The sequence below is a fragment of the Scyliorhinus torazame genome, chromosome 10 (genome assembly GCF_047496885.1).
Source record: "Scyliorhinus torazame isolate Kashiwa2021f chromosome 10, sScyTor2.1, whole genome shotgun sequence".
In the NCBI taxonomy this organism is placed as follows: domain Eukaryota; kingdom Metazoa; phylum Chordata; class Chondrichthyes; order Carcharhiniformes; family Scyliorhinidae; genus Scyliorhinus; species Scyliorhinus torazame.
This window is the reverse complement of record NC_092716.1, coordinates 190,371,551-190,395,536: the sequence shown is the minus strand read 5'-3', so window position 1 is coordinate 190,395,536 and position 23,986 is coordinate 190,371,551. Positions and strand designations below refer to the sequence as shown.

Sequence of the window (23,986 nt, the reverse complement as noted above, 5' to 3'; positions counted from 1 at the left end):
CTGCACTGTCGGAGGGCCAGCACCGGGGGTGCGCTGCACTGTCGGAGGGCCAGCACCGGGGGAGCGCTGCACTGTCGGAGGGCCAGCACCGGGGAGCGCTGCACTGTCGGTGGGCCAGCACCGGGGGAGCGCTGCACTGACGGAGGGCCAGCACCGGGGGAGCGCTGCACTGACGGAGGGCCAGCACCGGGGGAGCGCTGCACTGTCGGAGGGCCAGCACCAGGGGAGCGCTGCACTGTCGGAGGGCCAGCACCGGGGGAGCGCTGCACTGTCGGAGGGCCAGCACCGGGGAGCGCTGCACTGTCGGAGGGCCAGCACCGGGGGGGTGCTGCACTGATGGAGGGCCAGCACCGGGGGAGCGCTGCACTGTCGGAGGGCTAGCACCGGGAGAGCGCTGCACTGTCGGAGGGCTAGCACAGGGGGAGCACTGCACTGTCGGAGGGCCAGCACCGGGGAGCGCTGCACTGTCGGAGGGCCAGCACCAGGGAGGCGCTGCTCTGTCGGAGGGCCAGCACCGGGGGAGCGCTGCACTGTCGGTGGGCCAGCACCAGGGAGGCGCTGCTCTGTCGGAGGGCCAGCACCGCGGGAGGGCCACCACCGGGGGAGTGCTGCACTGTCGGAGGGCCAGCACCGCGGGAGGGCCAGCACCGGGGGAGTGCGACACTGTCATAGGGCCAGCACCGGGGAGCGCTGCACTGTCGGTGGGACAGCACCGGGGGAGCTCTGCACTGTCGGAGGGCCAGCACCAGGGAAGCGCTGCTCTGTCGGAGGGCCAGCACCAGGGAAGCGCTGCTCTGTCAGAGGGCCAGCACCGGGGGAACGCTGCACTGTCGGAGGACCAGCACCAGGGAAGCGCTGCACTGTCGGAGGGCCAGCACCAGGGAAGCGCTGCACTGTCGGAGGGCCAGCACCGGGGGTGCGCTGCACTGTCGGAGGGCCAGCACCGGGGGAGCGCTGCACTGTCGGAGGGCCAGCACCGGGGAGCGCTGCACTGTCGGAGGGCCAGCACCGGGGGAGCGCTGCACTGACGGAGGGCCAGCACCGGGGGAGCGCTGCACTGACGGAGGGCCAGCACCGGGGGAGCGCTGCACTGTCGGAGGGCCAGCACCGGGGGAGTGCTGCAATGTCGGAGGGCCAGCACCGGGGGGGTGCTGCACTGTCGGAGGGCCAGCACCAGGGAAGCGCTGCTCTGTCGGAGGGCCAGCACCAGGGAAGCGCTGCTCTGTCAGAGGGCCAGCACCGGGGGAACGCTGCACTGTCGGAGGACCAGCACCAGGGAAGCGCTGCACTGTCGGAGGGCCAGCACCAGGGAAGCGCTGCACTGTCGGAGGGCCAGCACCAGGGAAGCGCTGCACTGTCGGAGGGCCAGCACCGGGGGTGCGCTGCACTGTCGGAGGGCCAGCACCGGGGGAGCGCTGCACTGTCGGAGGGCCAGCACCGGGGAGCGGTGCTCTGTCGGAGGGCCAGCACCGGGGGAGTGCTGCACTGTCGGAGGGCCAGCACCGCGGGAGGGCCAGCACCGGGGGAGTGCTGCACAGTCGGAGGGCCAGCACCGGGGGAGTGCGACACTGTCATAGGGCCAGCACCGGGGGAGCGCTGCACTGTCGGTGGGACAGCACCGGGGGAGCTCTGCACTGTCGGAGGGCCAGCACCGGGGGAGTGCTGCAATGTCGGAGGGCCAGCACCGGGGGGGTGCTGCACTGTCGGAGGGCCAGCACCAGGGAAGCGCTGCTCTGTCGGAGGGCCAGCACCAGGGAAGCGAAGCTCTGTCAGAGGGCCAGCACCGGGGGAACGCTGCACTGTCGGAGGACCAGCACCAGGGAAGCGCTGCACTGTCGGAGGGCCAGCACCAGGGAAGCGCTGCACTGTCGGAGGGCCAGCACCGGGGGTGCGCTGCACTGTCGGAGGGCCAGCACCGGGGGAGCGCTGCACTGTCGGAGGGCCAGCACCGGGGAGCGCTGCACTGTCGGAGGGCCAGCACCGGGGAGCGCTGCACTGACGGAGGGCCAGCACCGGGGGAGCGCTGCACTGACGGAGGGCCAGCACCGGGGGAGCGCTGCACTGTCGGAGGGCCAGCACCAGGGGAGTGCTGCACTGTCGGAGGGCCAGCACCGGGGGAGCGCTGCACTGTCGGAGGGCCAGCACCGGGGAGCGCTGCACTGTCGGAGGGCCAGCACCGGGGGGGTGCTGCACTGACGGAGGGCCAGCACCGGGGGAGCGCTGCACTGTCGGAGGGCTAGCACCGGGAGAGCGCTGCACTGTCGGAGGGCTAGCACAGGGGGAGCACTGCACTGTCGGAGGGCCAGCACCGGGGAGCGCTGCACTGTCGGAGGGCCAGCACCAGGGAGGCGCTGCTCTGTCGGAGGGCCAGCACCGGGGAGCGCTGCACTGTCGGTGGGCCAGCACCAGGGAGGCGCTGCTCTGTCGGAGGGCCAGCACCGCGGGAGGGCCACCACCGGGGGAGTGCTGCACTGTCGGAGGGCCAGCACCGCGGGAGGGCCAGCACCGGGGGAGTGCGACACTGTCATAGGGCCAGCACCGGGGAGCGCTGCACTGTCGGTGGGACAGCACCGGGGGAGCTCTGCACTGTCGGAGGGCCAGCACCGGGGGAGTGCTGCAATGTCGGAGGGCCAGCACCGGGGGGTTGCTGCACTGTCGGAGGGCCAGCACCAGGGAAGCGCTGCTCTGTCGGAGGGCCAGCACCAGGGAAGCGCTGCTCTGTCGGAGGGCCAGCACCGGGGGAACGCTGCACTGTCGGTGGGCCAGCACCAGGGGAGCGCTGCACTGTCGGAGGGCCAGCACCGGGGGAGCGCTGCACTGTGGGAGGGCCAGCCCCGGGGGACCACTGCACTGTCGGAGGGGCAGCACCGGGGAGCGCTGCACTGTCGGAGGGGCAGCACCGGGGGAGCGCTGCACTGTCGGAGGGCCAGCACCAGGGAAGCGCTGCTCTGTCGGAGGACCAGCACCAGGGAAGCGCTGCTCTGTCGGAGGACCAGCACAAGGGGAGTGCTGCACTGTCGGAGGGCAAGCACCGGGGGAGCGCTGCACTGTCGGAGGGCAAGCACCGGGGGAGTGCTGCACTGTCGGAGGGCCAGCACCGGGGGAGTGCTGCACTGTCGGAGGGCCAGCACCGGGGGAGTCCTGCACTGTCGGAGGGCCAGCACCGCGGGAGTGCTGCACTGTCGGAGGGCCAGCACCAGGGGAGCGCTGCACTGTCGGAGGGCTAGCACCAGGGGAGTGCTGCACTGTCGGAGGGCCAGCAGCGGGCGAGCGCTGCACTGTCAGAGGGCCAGCACCAGGGGAGTGCTGCACTGTCGGAGGGCCAGCAGCGGGGGAGCGCTGCATTGTCAGAGGGCCAGCACCGGGGGAGTGCTGCACTGTCGGAGGGCCAGCACCGGGGGAGCGCTGCACTGTCGGAGGGCTAGCACAGGGGGAGCACTGCACTGACGGAGGGCCAGCACCGGGGGAGCGCTGCACTGTCGGAGGGCCAGCACCGGGGGAGCGCTGCACTGTCGGAGGGCCAGCAGCGGGGGAGCGCTGCACTGTCAGAGGGCCAGCACCGGGGGTGCTCTGCATTGTCGGAGGGCCAGCACCAGGGCAGCGCTGCTCTGTCGGAGGGCCAGCATCGGGGGAGCTCTGCACTGTCGGAGGGCCAGCACCAGAGAAGCGCTGCACTGTCGGAGGGCCAGCACCAGGGCAGCGCTGCACTGTCGGAGGGCCAGCATGTGGGGAGCGCTGCACTGTCAGAGGGCCAGCAGCGGGGGAGCGCTGCTCTGTCGGAGGGCCAGCACCGGGGGAGCGCTGCATTGTCGGAGGGCCAGCATGTGGGGAGCGCTGCACTGTCAGAGGGCCAGCAGCGGGGGAGCGCTGCTCTGTCGGAGGGCCAGCACCGGGGGAGCGCTGCACTGTTGGAGGGCCAGCACCGGGGGAGCGCTGCTCTGTCGGAGGGCCAGCACCGGGGGAGCGCTGCACTGTCGGAGGGCCAGCACCGGGGGAGCGCTGCACTGTCGGAGGGCCAGCACCAGGGGAGCGCTGCACTGTCGGAGGGCCAGCACCAGGGGAGTGCTGCACTGTCGGAGGGCCAGCACCGGGGGAGCGCTGCACTGTCGGAGGGCCAGCACCGGGGGAGCGCTGCACTGTCGGAGGGCCAGCACCAGGGGAGTGCTGCCCTGTCGGAGGGCCAGCACCGGGGGAGTGCGACTCTGTCGGAGAGACAGCACCGGGGGAGCGCTGCACTGTCGGAGGGCCAGCACCGGGAGAGCGCTGCACTGTCAGAGGGCTAGCACAGGGGGAGCGCTGCACTGTCGGAGGGCCAGCACCGCGGGAGGGCCAGCACCGGGGGAGCGCTGCACTGTCGGAGGGCCAGCACCAGGGGAGTGCTGCCCTGTCGGAGGGCCAGCACCGGGGGAGTGCGACTCTGTCGGAGAGACAGCACCGGGGGAGCGCTGCACTGTCGGAGGGCCAGCACCAGGGAAGCGCTGCTCTGTCGGAGGGCCAGCACCAGGGAAGCGCTGCACTGACGGAGGGCCAGCACCGGGGGAGCGCTGCACTGACGGAGGGCCAGCACCGGGGGAGCGCTGCACTGACGGAGGGCCAGCACCGGGGGAGCGCTGCACTGTCGGAGGGCCAGCAGCGGGCGAGCGCTGCACTGTCGGAGGGCCAGCACCGGGGGAGCGCTGCACTGTCGGAGGGCCAGCACCAGGGGAGCGCTGCACTGTCGGAGGGCCAGCACCGGGGGAGCGCTGCACTGTCGGAGGGCCAGCACCGGGGAGCGCTGCACAGTCGGAGGGCCAGCACCAGGGGGGTGCTGCACTGACGGAGGGCCAGCACCGGGGGAGCACTGCACTGTCGGAGGGCTAGCACCGGGAGAGCGCTGCACTGTCGGAGGGCTAGCACAGGGGGAGCACTGCACTGTCGGAGGGCCAGCACCGGGGGAGCGCTGCACTGTCGGAGGGCCAGCACCAGGGAGGCGCTGCTCTGTCGGAGGGCCAGCACCGGGGGAGCGCTGCACTGTCGGTGGGCCAGCACCAGGGAGGCGCTGCTCTGTCGGAGGGCCAGCACCGGGGGAGTGCTGCACTGTCGGAGGGCCAGCACCGCGGGAGGGCCAGCACCGGGGGAGTGCTGCACAGTCGGAGGGCCAGCACCGGGGGAGTGCGACACTGTCATAGGGCCAGCACCGGGGGAGCGCTGCACTGTCGGTGGGACAGCACCGGGGGAGCTCTGCACTGTCGGAGGGCCAGCACCGGGGGAGTGCTGCAATGTCGGAGGGCCAGCACCGGGGGGGTGCTGCACTGTCGGAGGGCCAGCACCAGGGAAGCGCTGCTCTGTCGGAGGGCCAGCACCAGGGAAGCGCTGCTCTGTCGGAGGGCCAGCATCGGGGGAGCTCTGCACTGTCGGAGGGCCAGCACCAGAGAAGCGCTGCACTGTCGGAGGGCCAGCACCAGGGCAGCGCTGCACTGTCGGAGGGCCAGCATGTGGGAGCGCTGCACTGTCAGAGGGCCAGCAGCGGGGGAGCGCTGCTCTGTCGGAGGGCCAGCACCGGGGGAGCGCTGCATTGTCGGAGGGCCAGCATGTGGGGAGCGCTGCACTGTCAGAGGGCCAGCAGCGGGGGAGCGCTGCTCTGTCGGAGGGCCAGCACCGGGGGAGCGCTGCACTGTTGGAGGGCCAGCACCGGGGGAGCGCTGCTCTGTCGGAGGGCCAGCACCGGGGGAGCGCTGCACTGTCGGAGGGCCAGCACCGGGGGAGCGCTGCACTGTCGGAGGGCCAGCACCGGGGGAACGCTGCACTGTCGGAGGACCAGCACCAGGGAAGCGCTGCACTGTCAGAGGGCCAGCACCGGGGGTGCTCTGCATTGTCGGAGGGCCAGCACCAGGGCAGCGCTGCTCTGTCGGAGGGCCAGCATCGGGGGAGCTCTGCACTGTCGGAGGGCCAGCACCAGAGAAGCGCTGCACTGTCGGAGGGCCAGCACCAGGGCAGCGCTGCACTGTCGGAGGGCCAGCATGTGGGGAGCGCTGCACTGTCAGAGGGCCAGCAGCGGGGGAGCGCTGCTCTGTCGGAGGGCCAGCACCGGGGGAGCGCTGCATTGTCGGAGGGCCAGCATGTGGGGAGCGCTGCACTGTCAGAGGGCCAGCAGCGGGGGAGCGCTGCTCTGTCGGAGGGCCAGCACCGGGGGAGCGCTGCACTGTTGGAGGGCCAGCACCGGGGGAGCGCTGCTCTGTCGGAGGGCCAGCACCGGGGGAGCGCTGCACTGTCGGAGGGCCAGCACCGGGGGAGCGCTGCACTGTCGGAGGGCCAGCACCAGGGGAGCGCTGCACTGTCGGAGGGCCAGCACCGGGGGAGTGCTGCACTGTCGGAGGGCCAGCACCGGGGGAGCGCTGCACTGTCGGAGGGCCAGCACCGGGGGAGCGCTGCACTGTCGGAGGGCCAGCACCAGGGGAGTGCTGCCCTGTCGGAGGGCCAGCACCGGGGGAGTGCGACTCTGTCGGAGAGACAGCACCGGGGGAGCGCTGCACTGTCGGAGGGCCAGCACCGGGAGAGCGCTGCACTGTCAGAGGGCTAGCACAGGGGGAGCGCTGCACTGTCGGAGGGCCAGCACCGCGGGAGGGCCAGCACCGGGGGAGCGCTGCACTGTCGGAGGGCCAGCACCAGGGGAGTGCTGCCCTGTCGGAGGGCCAGCACCGGGGGAGTGCGACTCTGTCGGAGAGACAGCACCGGGGGAGCGCTGCACTGTCGGAGGGCCAGCACCAGGGAAGCGCTGCTCTGTCGGAGGGCCAGCACCAGGGAAGCGCTGCACTGACGGAGGGCCAGCACCGGGGGAGCGCTGCACTGACGGAGGGCCAGCACCGGGGGAGCGCTGCACTGACGGAGGGCCAGCACCGGGGGAGCGCTGCACTGTCGGAGGGCCAGCAGCGGGGGAGCGCTGCACTGTCGGAGGGCCAGCACCGGGGGAGCGCTGCACTGTCGGAGGGCCAGCACCAGGGGAGCGCTGCACTGTCGGAGGGCCAGCACCGGGGGAGCGCTGCACTGTCGGATGGCCAGCACCGGGGAGCGCTGCACAGTCGGAGGGCCAGCACCGGGGGGGTGCTGCACTGACGGAGGGCCAGCACCGGGGGAGCACTGCACTGTCGGAGGGCTAGCACCGGGAGAGCGCTGCACTGTCGGAGGGCTAGCACAGGGTGAGCACTGCACTGTCGGAGGGCCAGCACCGGGGAGCGCTGCACTGTCGGAGGGCCAGCACCAGGGAGGCGCTGCTCTGTCGGAGGGCCAGCACCGGGGGAGCGCTGCACTGTCGGTGGGCCAGCACCAGGGAGGCGCTGCTCTGTCGGAGGGCCAGCACCGGGGGAGTGCTGCACTGTCGGAGGGCCAGCACCGCGGGAGGGCCAGCACCGGGGGAGTGCTGCACAGTCGGAGGGCCAGCACCGGGGGAGTGCGACACTGTCATAGGGCCAGCACCGGGGGAGCGCTGCACTGTCGGTGGGACAGCACCGGGGGAGCTCTGCACTGTCGGAGGGCCAGCACCGGGGGAGTGCTGCAATGTCGGAGGGCCAGCACCGGGGGGGTGCTGCACTGTCGGAGGGCCAGCACCGGGGGAGCGCTGCACTGTCGGAGGGCCAGCACCAGGGGAGCGCTGCACTGTCGGAGGGCCAGCACCGGGGGAGCGCTGCACTGTCGGATGGCCAGCACCGGGGAGCGCTGCACAGTCGGAGGGCCAGCACCGGGGGGGTGCTGCACTGACGGAGGGCCAGCACCGGGGAGCACTGCACTGTCGGAGGGCTAGCACCGGGAGAGCGCTGCACTGTCGGAGGGCTAGCACAGGGTGAGCACTGCACTGTCGGAGGGCCAGCACCGGGGGAGCGCTGCACTGTCGGAGGGCCAGCACCAGGGAGGCGCTGCTCTGTCGGAGGGCCAGCACCGGGGGAGCGCTGCACTGTCAGTGGGCCAGCACCAGGGAGGCGCTGCTCTGTCGGAGGGCCAGCACCGGGGGAGTGCTGCACTGTCGGAGGGCCAGCACCGCGGGAGGGCCAGCACCGGGGGAGTGCTGCACAGTCGGAGGGCCAGCACCGGGGGAGTGCGACACTGTCATAGGGCCAGCACCGGGGGAGCGCTGCACTGTCGGTGGGACAGCACCGGGGGAGCTCTGCACTGTCGGAGGGCCAGCACCGGGGGAGTGCTGCAATGTCGGAGGGCCAGCACCGGGGGGGTGCTGCACTGTCGGAGGGCCAGCACCAGGGAAGCGCTGCTCTGTCGGAGGGCCAGCACCAGGGAAGCGCTGCTCTGTCAGAGGGCCAGCACCGGGGGAACGCTGCACTGTCGGAGGACCAGCACCAGGGAAGCGCTGCACTGTCAGAGGGCCAGCACCAGGGAAGCACTGCACTGTCGGAGGGCCAGCACCGGGGGTGCGCTGCACTGTCGGAGGGCCAGCACCGGGGAGCGCTGCACTGTCGGAGGGCCAGCACCGGGGGAGCGCTGCACTGTCGGAGGGCCAGCACCGGGGAGCGCTGCACTGTCGGAGGGCCAGCACCAGGGGGGTGCTGCACTGACGGAGGGCCAGCACCGGGGGAGCGCTGCACTGTCGGAGGGCTAGCACCGGGAGAGCGCTGCACTGTCGGAGGGCTAGCACAGGGGGAGCACTGCACTGTCGGAGGGCCAGCACCGGGGGAGCGCTGCACTGTCGGAGGGCCAGCACCAGGGAGGCGCTGCTCTGTAGGAGGGCCAGCACCGGGGGAGCGCTGCACTGTCGGTGGGCCAGCACCAGGGAGGCGCTGCTCTGTCGGAGGGCCAGCACCGGGGGAGCGCTGCAATGTCGGAGGGCCAGCACCGGGGGAGTGCTGCAATGTCGGAGGGCCAGCACCGGGGAGCGCTGCACTGTCGGAGTGCTAGCACCGGGGGAGCGCTGCACTGTCGGAGGGCCAGCACCAGGGAAGCGCTGCACTGTCGGAAGGCCAGCACCAGGGAAGCGCTGCACTGTCGGTGGGCCAGCACCGCGGGAGGGCCAGCACCGGGGGAGCGCTGCACTGTCGGAGGGCCAGCACCGGGGGAGTGCGACACTGTCATAGGGCCAGCACCGGGGGAGTGCTGCACTGTCGGAGGGCCAGCACCGCGGGAGGGCCAGCACCGGGGGAGTGCTGCACTGTCAGAGGGCCAGCACCGGGGGAGTGCTGCACTGTCGGAGGGCCAGCACCGGGGGAGCGCTGCACTGTCGGAGGGCCAGCACCGGGGGAGTGCTGCACTGTCGGAGGGCCAGCACCGGGGGAGCGCGACACTGTCGGAGGGCCAGCAGCGGGGGAGCGCTGCACTGTCGGAGGGCCAGCACCGGGGAAGCGCTGCACTGTCGGAGGGCCAGCACCGGGGGAGCGCTGCACTGTCGGAGGGCCAGCACCAGGGGAGTGCTGCACTGTCGGAGGGCCAGCACCGGGGGAGCGCGACACTGTCGGAGGGCCAGCACCGGGGGAGCGCGGCACTGTCGGAGGGCCAGCACCGGGGGAGTGCTGCACTGTCGGAGGGCCAGCACCGCGGGAGTGCTGCACTGTCGGAGGGCCAGCAGCGGGGGAGCGCTGCACCGAGGGAGCGCTGCACTGTCGGAGGGCCAGCACCGGGGGAGCGCTGCACTGTCGGAGGGCCAGCACCGCGGGAGTGCTGCACTGTCGGAGGGCCAGCAGCGGGGGAGCGCTGCACTGTCGGAGGGCCAGCACCGGGGGAGCGCTGCACTGTCGGAGGGCCAGCAGCGGGGGAGCGCTGCACTGTCGGAGGGCCAGCAGCGGGGGAGCGCTGCACTGTCGGAGGGCCAGCACCGGGGGAGCGCTGCACTGTCGGAGGGCCAGCACCGGGGGAGCGCTGCACTGACGGAGGGCCAACACTGGGGGAGCGCTGCACTGTCGGAGGGCCAGCACCGGGGGAGTGCTGCACTGTCGGAGGGCCAGCACCGGGGGAGTGCTGCACTGTCGGAGGGCCAGCACCGGGGGAGCGCTGCATTGTCGGAGGGCCTGCACCGGGGGAGCGCTGCACTGTCGGAGGGCTAGCACCGGCGAGCGCTGCACTGACGGAGGGCTAGCACCGGGGGAGCGCTGCACTGTCAGAGGGCTAGCACAGGGGGAGCGCTGCACTGTCGGAGGGCCAGCACCGCGGGAGGGCCAGCACCGGGGGAGCGCTGCACTGTCGGAGGGCCAGCACCAGGGGAGTGCTGCCCTGTCGGAGGGCCAGCACCGGGGGAGTGCGACTCTGTCGGAGAGACAGCACCGGGGGAGCGCTGCACTGTCGGAGGGCCAGCACCGGGAGAGCGCTGCACTGTCAGAGGGCTAGCACAGGGGGAGCGCTGCACTGTCGGAGGGCCAGCACCGCGGGAGGGCCAGCACCGGGGGAGCGCTGCACTGTCGGAGGGCCAGCACCAGGGGAGTGCTGCCCTGTCGGAGGGCCAGCACCGGGGGAGTGCGACTCTGTCGGAGAGACAGCACCGGGGGAGCGCTGCACTGTCGGAGGGCCAGCACCAGGGAAGCGCTGCTCTGTCGGAGGGCCAGCACCGGGGAAGCGCTGCACTGACGGAGGGCCAGCACCGGGGGAGCGCTGCACTGACGGAGGGCCAGCACCGGGGGAGCGCTGCACTGACGGAGGGCCAGCACCGGGGGAGCGCTGCACTGTCGGAGGGCCAGCAGCGGGGGAGCGCTGCACTGTCGGAGGGCCAGCACCGGGGGAGCGCTGCACTGTCGGAGGGCCAGCACCAGGGGAGCGCTGCACTGTCGGAGGGCCAGCACCGGGGGAGCGCTGCACTGTCGGAGGGCCAGCACCGGGGAGCGCAGCACAGTCGGAGGGCCAGCACCGGGGGGGTGCTGCACTGACGGAGGGCCAGCACCGGGGGAGCGCTGCACTGTCGGAGGGCTAGCACCGGGAGAGCGCTGCACTGTCGGAGGGCTAGCACAGGGGGAGCACTGCACTGTCGGAGGGCCAGCACCGGGGGAGCGCTGCACTGTCGGTGGGCCAGCACCGGGAGAGCGCTGCACTGTCGGAGGGCCAGCACCGGGGGAGTGCTGCACTGTCGGAGGGCCAGCACCGCGGGAGGGCCAGCACCGGGGGAGTGCTGCACAGTCGGAGGGCCAGCACCGGGGGAGTGCGACACTGTCATAGGGCCAGCACCGGGGAGCGCTGCACTGTCGGTGGGACAGCACCGGGGGAGCTCTGCACTGTCGGAGGGCCAGCACCGGGGGAGTGCTGCAATGTCGGAGGGCCAGCACCGGGGGGGTGCTGCACTGTCGGAGGGCCAGCACCAGGGAAGCGCTGCTCTGTCAGAGGGCCAGCACCAGGGAAGCGCTGCTCTGTCAGAGGGCCAGCACCGGGGGAACGCTGCACTGTCGGAGGACCAGCACCAGGGAAGCGCTGCACTGTCGGAGGGCCAGCACCAGGGAAGCGCTGCACTGTCGGAGGGCCAGCACCGGGGGTGCGCTGCACTGTCGGAGGGCCAGCACCGGGGGAGCGCTGCACTGTCGGAGGGCCAGCACCGGGGAGCGCTGCTCTGTCGGAGGGCCAGCACCGGGGGAGTGCTGCACTGTCGGAGGGCCAGCACCGCGGGAGGGCCAGCACCGGGGGAGTGCTGCACAGTCGGAGGGCCAGCACCGGGGGAGCGCTGCACTGTCGGTGGGACAGCACCGGGGGAGCTCTGCACTGTCGGAGGGCCAGCACCGGGGGGGTGCTGCACTGTCGGAGGGCCAGCACCAGGGAAGCGCTGCTCTGTCGGAGGGCCAGCACCAGGGAAGCGCTGCTCTGTCAGAGGGCCAGCACCGGGGGAACGCTGCACTGTCGGAGGACCAGCACCAGGGAAGCGCTGCACTGTCGGAGGGCCAGCACCAGGGAAGCGCTGCACTGTCGGAGGGCCAGCACCGGGGGTGCGCTGCACTGTCGGAGGGCCAGCACCGGGGGAGCGCTGCACTGTCGGAGGGCCCGCACCGGGGAGCGCTGCACTGTCGGAGGGCCCGCACCGGGGAGCGCTGCACTGACGGAGGGCCAGCACCGGGGGAGCGCTGCACTGACGGAGGGCCAGCACCGGGGGAGCGCTGCACTGTCGGAGGGCCAGCACCGGGGGAGCGCTGCACTGTCGGAGGGCCAGCACCGGGGGAGTGCTGCAATGTCGGAGGGCCAGCACCGGGGGGGTGCTGCACTGTCGGAGGGCCAGCACCAGGGAAGCGCTGCTCTGTCGGAGGGCCAGCACCAGGCAAGCGCTGCTCTGTCAGAGGGCCAGCACCGGGGGAGCGCTGCACTGTCGGAGGGCCAGCACCGGGGAGCGCTGCTCTGTCGGAGGGCCAGCACCGGGGGAGTGCTGCACTGTCGGAGGGCCAGCACCGCGGGAGGGCCAGCACCGGGGGAGTGCTGCACAGTCGGAGGGCCAGCACCGGGGGTGTGCGACACTGTCATAGGGCCAGCACCGGGGGAGCGCTGCACTGTCGGTGGGACAGCACCGGGGGAGCTCTGCACTGTCGGAGGGCCAGCACCGGGGGAGTGCTGCAATGTCGGAGGGCCAGCACCGGGGGGGTGCTGCACTGTCGGAGGGCCAGCACCAGGGAAGCGCTGCTCTGTCGGAGGGCCAGCACCAGGGAAGCGCTGCTCTGTCAGAGGGCCAGCACCGGGGGAACGCTGCACTGTCGGAGGACCAGCACCAGGGAAGCGCTGCACTGTCGGAGGGCCAGCACCAGGGAAGCGCTGCACTGTCGGAGGGCCAGCACCGGGGGTGCGCTGCACTGTCGGAGGGCCAGCACCGGGGGAGCGCTGCACTGTCGGAGGGCCAGCACCGGGGAGCGCTGCACTGTCGGAGGGCCAGCACCGGGGGAGCGCTGCACTGACGGAGGGCCAGCACCGGGGGAGCGCTGCACTGACGGAGGGCCAGCACCGGGGGAGCGCTGCACTGTCGGAGGGCCAGCACCAGGGGAGCGCTGCACTGTCGGAGGGCCAGCACCGGGGGAGCGCTGCACTGTCGGAGGGCCAGCACCGGGGAGCGCTGCACTGTCGGAGGGCCAGCACCGGGGGGGTGCTGCACTGACGGAGGGCCAGCACCGGGGGAGCGCTGCACTGTCGGAGGGCTAGCACCGGGAGAGCGCTGCACTGTCGGAGGGCTAGCACAGGGGGAGCACTGCACTGTCGGAGGGCCAGCACCGGGGAGCGCTGCACTGTCGGAGGGCCAGCACCAGGGAGGCGCTGCTCTGTCGGAGGGCCAGCACCGGGGGAGCGCTGCACTGTCGGTGGGCCAGCACCAGGGAGGCGCTGCTCTGTCGGAGGGCCAGCACCGCGGGAGGGCCACCACCGGGGGAGTGCTGCACTGTCGGAGGGCCAGCACCGCGGGAGGGCCAGCACCGGGGGAGTGCGACACTGTCATGGGGCCAGCACCGGGGAGCGCTGCACTGTCGGTGGGACAGCACCGGGGGAGCTCTGCACTGTCGGAGGGCCAGCACCGGGGGAGTGCTGCAATGTCGGAGGGCCAGCACCGGGGGGTTGCTGCACTGTCGGAGGGCCAGCACCAGGGAAGCGCTGCTCTGTCGGAGGGCCAGCACCAGGGAAGCGCTGCTCTGTCGGAGGGCCAGCACCGGGGGAACGCTGCACTGTCGGTGGGCCAGCACCTGGTGAGCGCTGCACTGTCGGAGGGCCAGCACCGGGGGAGCGCTGCACTGTCGGAGGGCCAGCCCCGGGGGAGTGCTGCACTGTCGGAGGGCCAGCACCGGGGGAGTGCTGCACTGTCGGAGGGCCAGCACCGGGGGAGTCCTGCACTGTCGGAGGGCCAGCACCGCGGGAGTGCTGCACTGTCGGAGGGCCAGCACCAGGGGAGCGCTGCACTGTCGGAGGGCTAGCACCGCGGGAGGGCCAGCACCGGGGGAGTGCTGCACAGTCGGAGGGCCAGCACCGGGGGAGTGCGACACTGTCATAGGGCCAGCACCGGGGGAGCGCTGCACTGTCGGTGGGACAGCACCGGGGGAGCTCTGCACTGTCGGAGGGCCAGCACCGGGGGAGTGCTGCAATGTCGGAGGGCCAGCACCGGGGGGGTGCTGCACTGTCGGAGGGCCAGCACCAGGGAAGCGCTGCTCTGTCGGAGGGCCAGCACCAGGGAAGCGCTGCTCTGTCAGAGGGCCAGCACCGGGGGAACGCTGCACTGTCGGAGGACCAGCACCAGGGAAGCGCTGCACTGTCGGAGGGCCAGCACCAGGGAAGCGCTGCACTGTCGGAGGGCCAGCACCGGGGGTGCGCTGCACTGTCGGAGGGCCAGCACCGGGGGAGCGCTGCACTGTCGGAGGGCCAGCACCGGGGAGCGCTGCACTGTCGGAGGGCCAGCACCGGGGGAGCGCTGCACTGACGGAGGGCCAGCACCGGGGGAGCGCTGCACTGACGGAGGGCCAGCACCGGGGGAGCGCTGCACTGTCGGAGGGCCAGCACCAGGGGAGCGCTGCACTGTCGGAGGGCCAGCACCGGGGGAGCGCTGCACTGTCGGAGGGCCAGCACCGGGGAGCGCTGCACTGTCGGAGGGCCAGCACCGGGGGGGTGCTGCACTGACGGAGGGCCAGCACCGGGGGAGCGCTGCACTGTCGGAGGGCTAGCACCGGGAGAGCGCTGCACTGTCGGAGGGCTAGCACAGGGGGAGCACTGCACTGTCGGAGGGCCAGCACCGGGGAGCGCTGCACTGTCGGAGGGCCAGCACCAGGGAGGCGCTGCTCTGTCGGAGGGCCAGCACCGGGGGAGCGCTGCACTGTCGGTGGGCCAGCACCAGGGAGGCGCTGCTCTGTCGGAGGGCCAGCACCGCGGGAGGGCCACCACCGGGGGAGTGCTGCACTGTCGGAGGGCCAGCACCGCGGGAGGGCCAGCACCGGGGGAGTGCGACACTGTCATGGGGCCAGCACCGGGGAGCGCTGCACTGTCGGTGGGACAGCACCGGGGGAGCTCTGCACTGTCGGAGGGCCAGCACCGGGGGAGTGCTGCAATGTCGGAGGGCCAGCACCGGGGGGTTGCTGCACTGTCGGAGGGCCAGCACCAGGGAAGCGCTGCTCTGTCGGAGGGCCAGCACCAGGGAAGCGCTGCTCTGTCGGAGGGCCAGCACCGGGGGAACGCTGCACTGTCGGTGGGCCAGCACCAGGTGAGCGCTGCACTGTCGGAGGGCCAGCACCGGGGGAGCGCTGCACTGTCGGAGGGCCAGCCCCGGGGGACCGCTGCACTGTCGGAGGGGCAGCACCGGGGGAGCGCTGCACTGTCGGAGGGGCAGCACCGGGGAGCGCTGCACTGTCGGAGGGGCAGCACCGGGGGAGCGCTGCACTGTCGGAGGGCCAGCACCAGGGAAGCGCTGCTCTGTCGGAGGACCAGCACCAGGGAAGCGCTGCTCTGTCGGAGGACCAGCACCAGGGGAGTGCTGCACTGTCGGAGGGCAAGCACCGGGGGAGCGCTGCACTGTCGGAGGGCAAGCACCGGGGGAGTGCTGCACTGTCGGAGGGCCAGCACCGGGGGAGTGCTGCACTGTCGGAGGGCCAGCACCGGGGGAGTCCTGCACTGTCGGAGGGCCAGCACCGCGGGAGTGCTGCACTGTCGGAGGGCCAGCACCAGGGGAGCGCTGCACTGTCGGAGGGCTAGCACCAGGGGAGTGCTGCACTGTCGGAGGGCCAGCAGCGGGGGAGCGCTGCACTGTCAGAGGGCCAGCACCAGGGGAGTGCTGCACTGTCGGAGGGCCAGCAGCGGGGGAGCGCTGCATTGTCAGAGGGCCAGCACTGGGGGAGTGCTGCACTGTCGGAGGGCCAGCACCGGGGGAGCGCTGCACTGTCGGAGGGCTAGCACAGGGGGAGCACTGCACTGACGGAGGGCCAGCACCGGGGGAGCGCTGCACTGTCGGAGGGCCAGCACCGGGGGAGCGCTGCACTGTCGGAGGGCCAGCAGCGGGGGAGCGCTGCACTGTCAGAGGGCCAGCACCGGGGGAGTGCTGCACTGTCGGAGGGCCAGCACCGGGGGTGCTCTGCATTGTCGGAGGGCCAGCACCAGGGCAGCGCTGCTCTGTCGGAGGGCCAGCATCGGGGGAGCTCTGCACTGTCGGAGGGCCAGCACCGGGGGTGTGCGACACTGTCATAGGGCCAGCACCGGGGGAGCGCTGCACTGTCGGTGGGACAGCACCGGGGGAGCTCTGCACTGTCGGAGGGCCAGCACCGGGGGAGTGCTGCAATGTCGGAGGGCCAGCACCGGGGGGGTGCTGCACTGTCGGAGGGCCAGCACCAGGGAAGCGCTGCTCTGTCGGAGGGCCAGCACCAGGGAAGCGCTGCTCTGTCAGAGGGCCAGCACCGGGGGAACGCTGCACTGTCGGAGGACCAGCACCAGGGAAGCGCTGCACTGTCGGAGGGCCAGCACCAGGGAAGCGCTGCACTGTCGGAGGGCCAGCACCGGGGGTGCGCTGCACTGTCGGAGGGCCAGCACCGGGGGAGCGCTGCACTGTCGGAGGGCCAGCACCGGGGAGCGCTGCACTGTCGGAGGGCCAGCACCGGGGGAGCGCTGCACTGACGGAGGGCCAGCACCGGGGGAGCGCTGCACTGACGGAGGGCCAGCACCGGGGGAGCGCTGCACTGTCGGAGGGCCAGCACCAGGGGAGCGCTGCACTGTCGGAGGGCCAGCACCGGGGGAGCGCTGCACTGTCGGAGGGCCAGCACCGGGGAGCGCTGCACTGTCGGAGGGCCAGCACCGGGGGGGTGCTGCACTGACGGAGGGCCAGCACCGGGGGAGCGCTGCACTGTCGGAGGGCTAGCACCGGGAGAGCGCTGCACTGTCGGAGGGCTAGCACAGGGGGAGCACTGCACTGTCGGAGGGCCAGCACCGGGGAGCGCTGCACTGTCGGAGGGCCAGCACCAGGGAGGCGCTGCTCTGTCGGAGGGCCAGCACCGGGGGAGCGCTGCACTGTCGGTGGGCCAGCACCAGGGAGGCGCTGCTCTGTCGGAGGGCCAGCACCGCGGGAGGGCCACCACCGGGGGAGTGCTGCACTGTCGGAGGGCCAGCACCGCGGGAGGGCCAGCACCGGGGGAGTGCGACACTGTCATGGGGCCAGCACCGGGGAGCGCTGCACTGTCGGTGGGACAGCACCGGGGGAGCTCTGCACTGTCGGAGGGCCAGCACCGGGGGAGTGCTGCAATGTCGGAGGGCCAGCACCGGGGGGTTGCTGCACTGTCGGAGGGCCAGCACCAGGGAAGCGCTGCTCTGTCGGAGGGCCAGCACCAGGGAAGCGCTGCTCTGTCGGAGGGCCAGCACCGGGGGAACGCTGCACTGTCGGTGGGCCAGCACCTGGTGAGCGCTGCACTGTCGGAGGGCCAGCACTGGGGGAGCGCTGCACTGTCGGAGGGCCAGCCCCGGGGGAGTGCTGCACTGTCGGAGGGCCAGCACCGGGGGAGTGCTGCACTGTCGGAGGGCCAGCACCGGGGGAGTCCTGCACTGTCGGAGGGCCAGCACCGCGGGAGTGCTGCACTGTCGGAGGGCCAGCACCAGGGGAGCGCTGCACTGTCGGAGGGCTAGCACCGCGGGAGGGCCAGCACCGGGGGAGTGCTGCACAGTCGGAGGGCCAGCACCGGGGGAGTGCGACACTGTCATAGGGCCAGCACCGGGGGAGCGCTGCACTGTCGGTGGGACAGCACCGGGGGAGCTCTGCACTGTCGGAGGGCCAGCACCGGGGGAGTGCTGCAATGTCGGAGGGCCAGCACCGGGGGGGTGCTGCACTGTCGGAGGGCCAGCACCAGGGAAGCGCTGCTCTGTCGGAGGGCCAGCACCAGGGAAGCGCTGCTCTGTCAGAGGGCCAGCACCGGGGGAACGCTGCACTGTCGGAGGACCAGCACCAGGGAAGCGCTGCACTGTCGGAGGGCCAGCACCAGGGAAGCGCTGCACTGTCGGAGGGCCAGCACCGGGGGTGCGCTGCACTGTCGGAGGGCCAGCACCGGGGGAGCGCTGCACTGTCGGAGGGCCAGCACCGGGGAGCGCTGCACTGTCGGAGGGCCAGCACCGGGGGAGCGCTGCACTGACGGAGGGCCAGCACCGGGGGAGCGCTGCACTGACGGAGGGCCAGCACCGGGGGAGCGCTGCACTGTCGGAGGGCCAGCACCAGGGGAGCGCTGCACTGTCGGAGGGCCAGCACCGGGGGAGCGCTGCACTGTCGGAGGGCCAGCACCGGGGAGCGCTGCACTGTCGGAGGGCCAGCACCGGGGGGGTGCTGCACTGACGGAGGGCCAGCACCGGGGGAGCGCTGCACTGTCGGAGGGCTAGCACCGGGAGAGCGCTGCACTGTCGGAGGGCTAGCACAGGGGGAGCACTGCACTGTCGGAGGGCCAGCACCGGGGAGCGCTGCACTGTCGGAGGGCCAGCACCAGGGAGGCGCTGCTCTGTCGGAGGGCCAGCACCGGGGGAGCGCTGCACTGTCGGTGGGCCAGCACCAGGGAGGCGCTGCTCTGTCGGAGGGCCAGCACCGCGGGAGGGCCACCACCGGGGGAGTGCTGCACTGTCGGAGGGCCAGCACCGCGGGAGGGCCAGCACCGGGGGAGTGCGACACTGTCATGGGGCCAGCACCGGGGAGCGCTGCACTGTCGGTGGGACAGCACCGGGGGAGCTCTGCACTGTCGGAGGGCCAGCACCGGGGGAGTGCTGCAATGTCGGAGGGCCAGCACCGGGGGGTTGCTGCACTGTCGGAGGGCCAGCACCAGGGAAGCGCTGCTCTGTCGGAGGGCCAGCACCAGGGAAGCGCTGCTCTGTCGGAGGGCCAGCACCGGGGGAACGCTGCACTGTCGGTGGGCCAGCACCAGGTGAGCGCTGCACTGTCGGAGGGCCAGCACCGGGGGAGCGCTGCACTGTCGGAGGGCCAGCCCCGGGGGACCGCTGCACTGTCGGAGGGGCAGCACCGGGGGAGCGCTGCACTGTCGGAGGGGCAGCACCGGGGGAGCGCTGCACTGTCGGAGGGGCAGCACCGGGGGAGCGCTGCACTGTCGGAGGGCCAGCACCAGGGAAGCGCTGCTCTGTCGGAGGACCAGCACCAGGGAAGCGCTGCTCTGTCGGAGGACCAGCACCAGGGGAGTGCTGCACTGTCGGAGGGCAAGCACCGGGGGAGCGCTGCACTGTCGGAGGGCAAGCACCGGGGGAGTGCTGCACTGTCGGAGGGCCAGCACCGGGGGAGTGCTGCACTGTCGGAGGGCCAGCACCGGGGGAGTCCTGCACTGTCGGAGGGCCAGCACCGCGGGAGTGCTGCACTGTCGGAGGGCCAGCACCAGGGGAGCGCTGCACTGTCGGAGGGCTAGCACCAGGGGAGTGCTGCACTGTCGGAGGGCCAGCAGCGGGGGAGCGCTGCACTGTCAGAGGGCCAGCACCAGGGGAGTGCTGCACTGTCGGAGGGCCAGCAGCGGGGGAGCGCTGCATTGTCAGAGGGCCAGCACCGGGGGAGTGCTGCACTGTCGGAGGGCCAGCACCGGGGGAGCGCTGCACTGTCGGAGGGCTAGCACAGGGGGAGCACTGCACTGACGGAGGGCCAGCACCGGGGGAGCGCTGCACTGTCGGAGGGCCAGCACCGGGGGAGCGCTGCACTGTCGGAGGGCCAGCAGCGGGGGAGCGCTGCACTGTCAGAGGGCCAGCACCGGGGGAGTGCTGCACTGTCGGAGGGCCAGCACCGGGGGTGCTCTGCATTGTCGGAGGGCCAGCACCAGGGCAGCGCTGCTCTGTCGGAGGGCCAGCATCGGGGGAGCTCTGCACTGTCGGAGGGCCAGCACCAGAGAAGCGCTGCACTGTCGGAGGGCCAGCACCAGGGCAGCGCTGCACTGTCGGAGGGCCAGCACCAGGGGAGCGCTGCATTGTCGGATGGCCAGCACCGGGGCAGCGCTGCTCTGTCGGAGGGCCAGCACCAGGGCAGCGCTGCTCTGTCGGAGGGCCAGCACCGGTGGAGAGCTGCACTGTTGGTGGGCCAGCACCAGGGCAGCACTGCATTGTCGGAGGGCCAGCACCAGGGCAGCGCTGCATTGTCGGAGGGCCAGCACCGGGGGAGCGCTGCATTGTCGGAGGGCCAGCATGTGGGGAGCGCTGCACTGTCAGAGGGCCAGCAGCGGGGGAGCGCTGCTCTGTCGGAGGGCCAGCACCGGGGGAGCGCTGCACTGTTGGAGGGCCAGCACCGGGGGAGCGCTGCTCTGTCGGAGGGCCAGCACCGGGGGAGCGCTGCACTGTCGGAGGGCCAGCACCGGGGAGCGCTGCACTGTCGGAGGGCCAGCACCAGGGGAGCGCTGCACTGTCGGAGGGCCAGCACCGGGGGAGTGCTGCACTGTCGGAGGGCCAGCACCGGGGGAGCGCTGCACTGTCGGAGGGCCAGCACCGGGGGAGCGCTGCATTGTCGGAGGGCCAGCACCGGGGAGCGCTGCATTGTCGGAGGGCCAGCACCTGACAAATTCTGACAACAGAGCTGCTCACAAAGTTTCTCTGGATCCTTGTTTAAAAATATTTGTAAGTGATAACATGTAACTTTTCAGCAACATCTTGCATTTACATTGTGTCTTTCCTATGTCAGAAGTGTCTTGAAGTACTCCACAAAGTTGATTAACAGGAATCTGTTTCTAAAGCCAGGCAATTGTGGTTTTTTGTAATTTCAGTGGTATTTGTAGTGGGTTACGGTATTGAGAGGTACGGAGAGAAGGGGTAAATGGAGTATGGAATGGTCGACTCCTTCCTGTCGCCATGTTTTGGGATGTGCCAGATGCACATGTATAATATATATATGTGTACATTATGCAAAGAGATTGTTAAAATCTTCTTTCATTCTATCTCCATTTTCCTCAGTAAAGCCTTGCTGTCTGTGTGTAAGGATCCTGAGATGGTATCAATTGCAACAGACCCTCCTCAGTCTGTGGAAATGGAAGAAATGCTGTTTCCTCCAATCGTTGCCCTGGAGGGTCCTGGGGATGGGGAGAGTTACATCGACATGAAGCCAGATATGGAAGAGGTGCGGGCTGCAGTGAATGGTCTCTCGAACAAGAGAAATGCAGAACAATATGAGCACGACACTGTGTGAAATATTGCACAGGCTGAGGATGGTGTAGGAAATGAACAGAATCGGACTGACAAAGCTAACATTGTTCTTTCATCCAAACCAAGCTTCGTTTCTGAGCACTGGGAACAGCAAGAGTGCTTACAGGCTTAATACTTGGTTTATTTTTACAATCCATTGGAAAAAAAAGTGTAGCTCTAATTGGCATTCTCGCTGCACTGTACCTTTTTTTGTAACTTCTCTCTTTGGATTGTAACTCTGTTCCAGATGTGTTAATGAATTGGGCTGGAGTGTTTTTTATTGTCGCGCTGGAAACATTACCATTGGACGTTTGTCATATTTGGAGCATCACAGGCTATCAGAGGATTGAGTATGGTTTGGTTTGACTTTTCATGTACATTCCATTTCTCCAGTGCTTTTTTCAGAAACATACTTTAACTGCACACAGTTTGTTGTTTTTCCTAAAGAACATATTTTCATAAGTGTGTGTGTAACAGTTGCATTAATCAATAAAAGGACACCTTTCAGTTATGACATTGGATGATACCCTGGTGTATTATTCTTAGTGCTTGCACCGCAGAGACCATAAGACATAGGAGCAGAATTAGGCCATTCGGCCCATCAAGATTGCTCTGCCATTCAATCTTAGCTGATATGTTTCTCGTCCCCATTCTCCTGCCTTCTCCCCATAACCCCTGATCCCCTTATTAATCAAGAACCTATCTAACTCTGTCTTAAAGACACTCAGTGATTTGGCCTCCACAGCCTTCTGCAGCAAACAGTTCCACATATTCACCACCCTCTGGCTGAAGAAATTCCTCCTCATCTCTGTTTCAAAGGATCGTCCCTTTAGTCTGAGATTGTGCCCTCTGGTTCTAGTTTTTCCTACAAGTGAAAAACATCCTCTCCACGTCCACTCTATCCAGGCCTCGCAGTATCCTGCAAATTTCAATAAGATTCCCCCTCATCCTTCTAAACTCCCAACGAGTACAGACCCAGAGTCCTCAACCGTTCCTCGTACGACAAGCTGTTTATTCCAGGGATCATTCTTGTGAACCTCCTCTGGACCCTTTCCAAGGCCAGCAATTCCTTCCTTAGGTACGGGGCCCAAAACTTCTCACAATACCCCAAATGGGGTCTGACCAGAGCCTTATATAGCCTCAGAAATACATCCCTGGTCTTGTATTCTAGCCCTCTCGACATTGCATTTGCCTTCTTAACTGCCGACTGAACCTGCACATTAACCTTAAGAGAATCGTGAACATGGACTCCCAAGTCCTTTTGTGCTTCTGATTTCCTAAGCATTTCCCCTTCCCCATTTAGAAAATAGTCTATGCCTCCATTTCTCCTTCCAAAGTGCATAACCTCACACTTTTCCAAATTGTATTCCATCTGCCACTTCTTCGCCCAGTCTCCTAGCCTGTCCAAGTCCTTCTGCAGCCCGCCTGCTTCCTCAATACTACCTGCCCCTCTACAGATCTTTAGATCATTTGCACACTTAGCAACAGTGCCTTCATTTCCTTCCTCCAGATCATTAATGTATATTGTGAAAAGGTGTGGACCCAGCACCGACCCCTGAGGCACACCACTAGTCACCGGTTGCCATCCTGAAAAAGACCCCTTTATCCCCACTTTCTGCCTTCTGCCAGTCAGTCAACCCTCTATCCATGCCAGGGTCTTACCCGTAACACCATGGGCTCTTAACTTATTTAACAGTCTCCTATGCGGCACCTTGTCAAAGGCCTTCTGGAAATCTAAATAAATCACGTCCACTAGTTCTCCTTTGTCTAACTTCCTCAAAGAACTCTTAACAGATTTGTCAGACATGACCTCCCCTTGATGAAACTATGCTGTAAGTTTTAATAAGATTCCCCCTAATCCTTCTAAACTCCAATGAGTGCAGACCCAGAGTCTTCAACTGCTCCTCATATGACAAGCCCTTCATTCCAGGGATCATTCTTGTGAATCACCTCTGGACCCTTTCCAAGGCCAGCACAACCTTCCTTAGATACGGGGCCCAAAACTGCTCGCAATAATCCAAATGTGGTCTGACCAGAAACTTGTACAGCCTCAGAAGTACATCCCTGCTCTTGTATTCTTGTCCTCGAAATAAATATTAACATTGCATGTGCCTTCCTAACTCCTAACTGATCCTGCATGTTAAATCTAAGAGAATCCTGAACTAGGAACCTCAAGTCCCTTTGTGCTTCAGATTTCCAAAGTCGTTCTCTTTTTAGAAAATAGTCTATGCCTCTATCCGTACCAAAGTGCATAACCTCACTCTTTTCCACATTGTATTCCATCTGCCACTTCTTTGTCCACTCTCCTAGCCTATCCAAGTCCTTATGCAGCCACCCCATTTCCTCAATACTACCTGTCCCTCAACATATCTTTGTATCATCTGCAAACCGAGCAACAATGCCCTCAGTTCCTTCCAGATGGTTAATGTATATCGTGAACACTGGCCCCTGCAGAACACCGCTGGTCATCGGCTGCCATCCAGAAAAAGACCCCTTTATCCCCTCTTTCTGCCTTCTGCCAGTCAGGCAATCCTCTACCCATATCAGTGCATTGCCCCTAACACCCTGGGCTCCTATCTTATTTAGCAGTCTCCTGTATGACACCTTGTCAAAGGCCTGGAAATTCAAACAGATCGCATCCACTGGCTCTCCTTTGTCAACCTTCCTCGTTATCTCCGCAAAGAATTCTAACGGATTTGTCAGGCATGGCCTCCCCTTTATGAATCCGTGCTGACTCTGCCCTATTTTATCATGCACTTCGAAGTATTCCGCAATCTCATCTTTAATAATACTCTAAATGTTAAGTAATGGGTTAAGAGACATTGCAATTAGTTGTCTCATTTATGTTAAGTATCCATTAATTGACACTGATATGTAAAGGGGCTTCAGGTGGCCTCTGCCAGGTGATGTATAGTTAGAGTTTTGTGCAAAGTCTGTTGGAATGAAATAAATGTGTGTTTGTGAAAAAGGAACAGAACTT

The 23,986-nt window shown here is 68.2% G+C and overlaps 1 protein-coding gene across 1 annotated transcript in view; it reads left to right on the top strand.

The window, feature by feature from the left end:
* Positions 1-21,517, top strand: part of dkk3b (dickkopf WNT signaling pathway inhibitor 3b) — a 144,757-nt gene extending 123,240 nt beyond the window's left edge. Inside the window, exon 6 of the mRNA XM_072466173.1 lies at positions 20,779-21,517. Within this exon, the coding sequence (XP_072322274.1) occupies positions 20,779-21,010 (232 nt within the window). The 3' untranslated portion in view covers positions 21,011-21,517. The remainder of the gene's footprint in view (positions 1-20,778) is intronic.
* Positions 21,518-23,986: the final 2,469 nt, after the last annotated feature.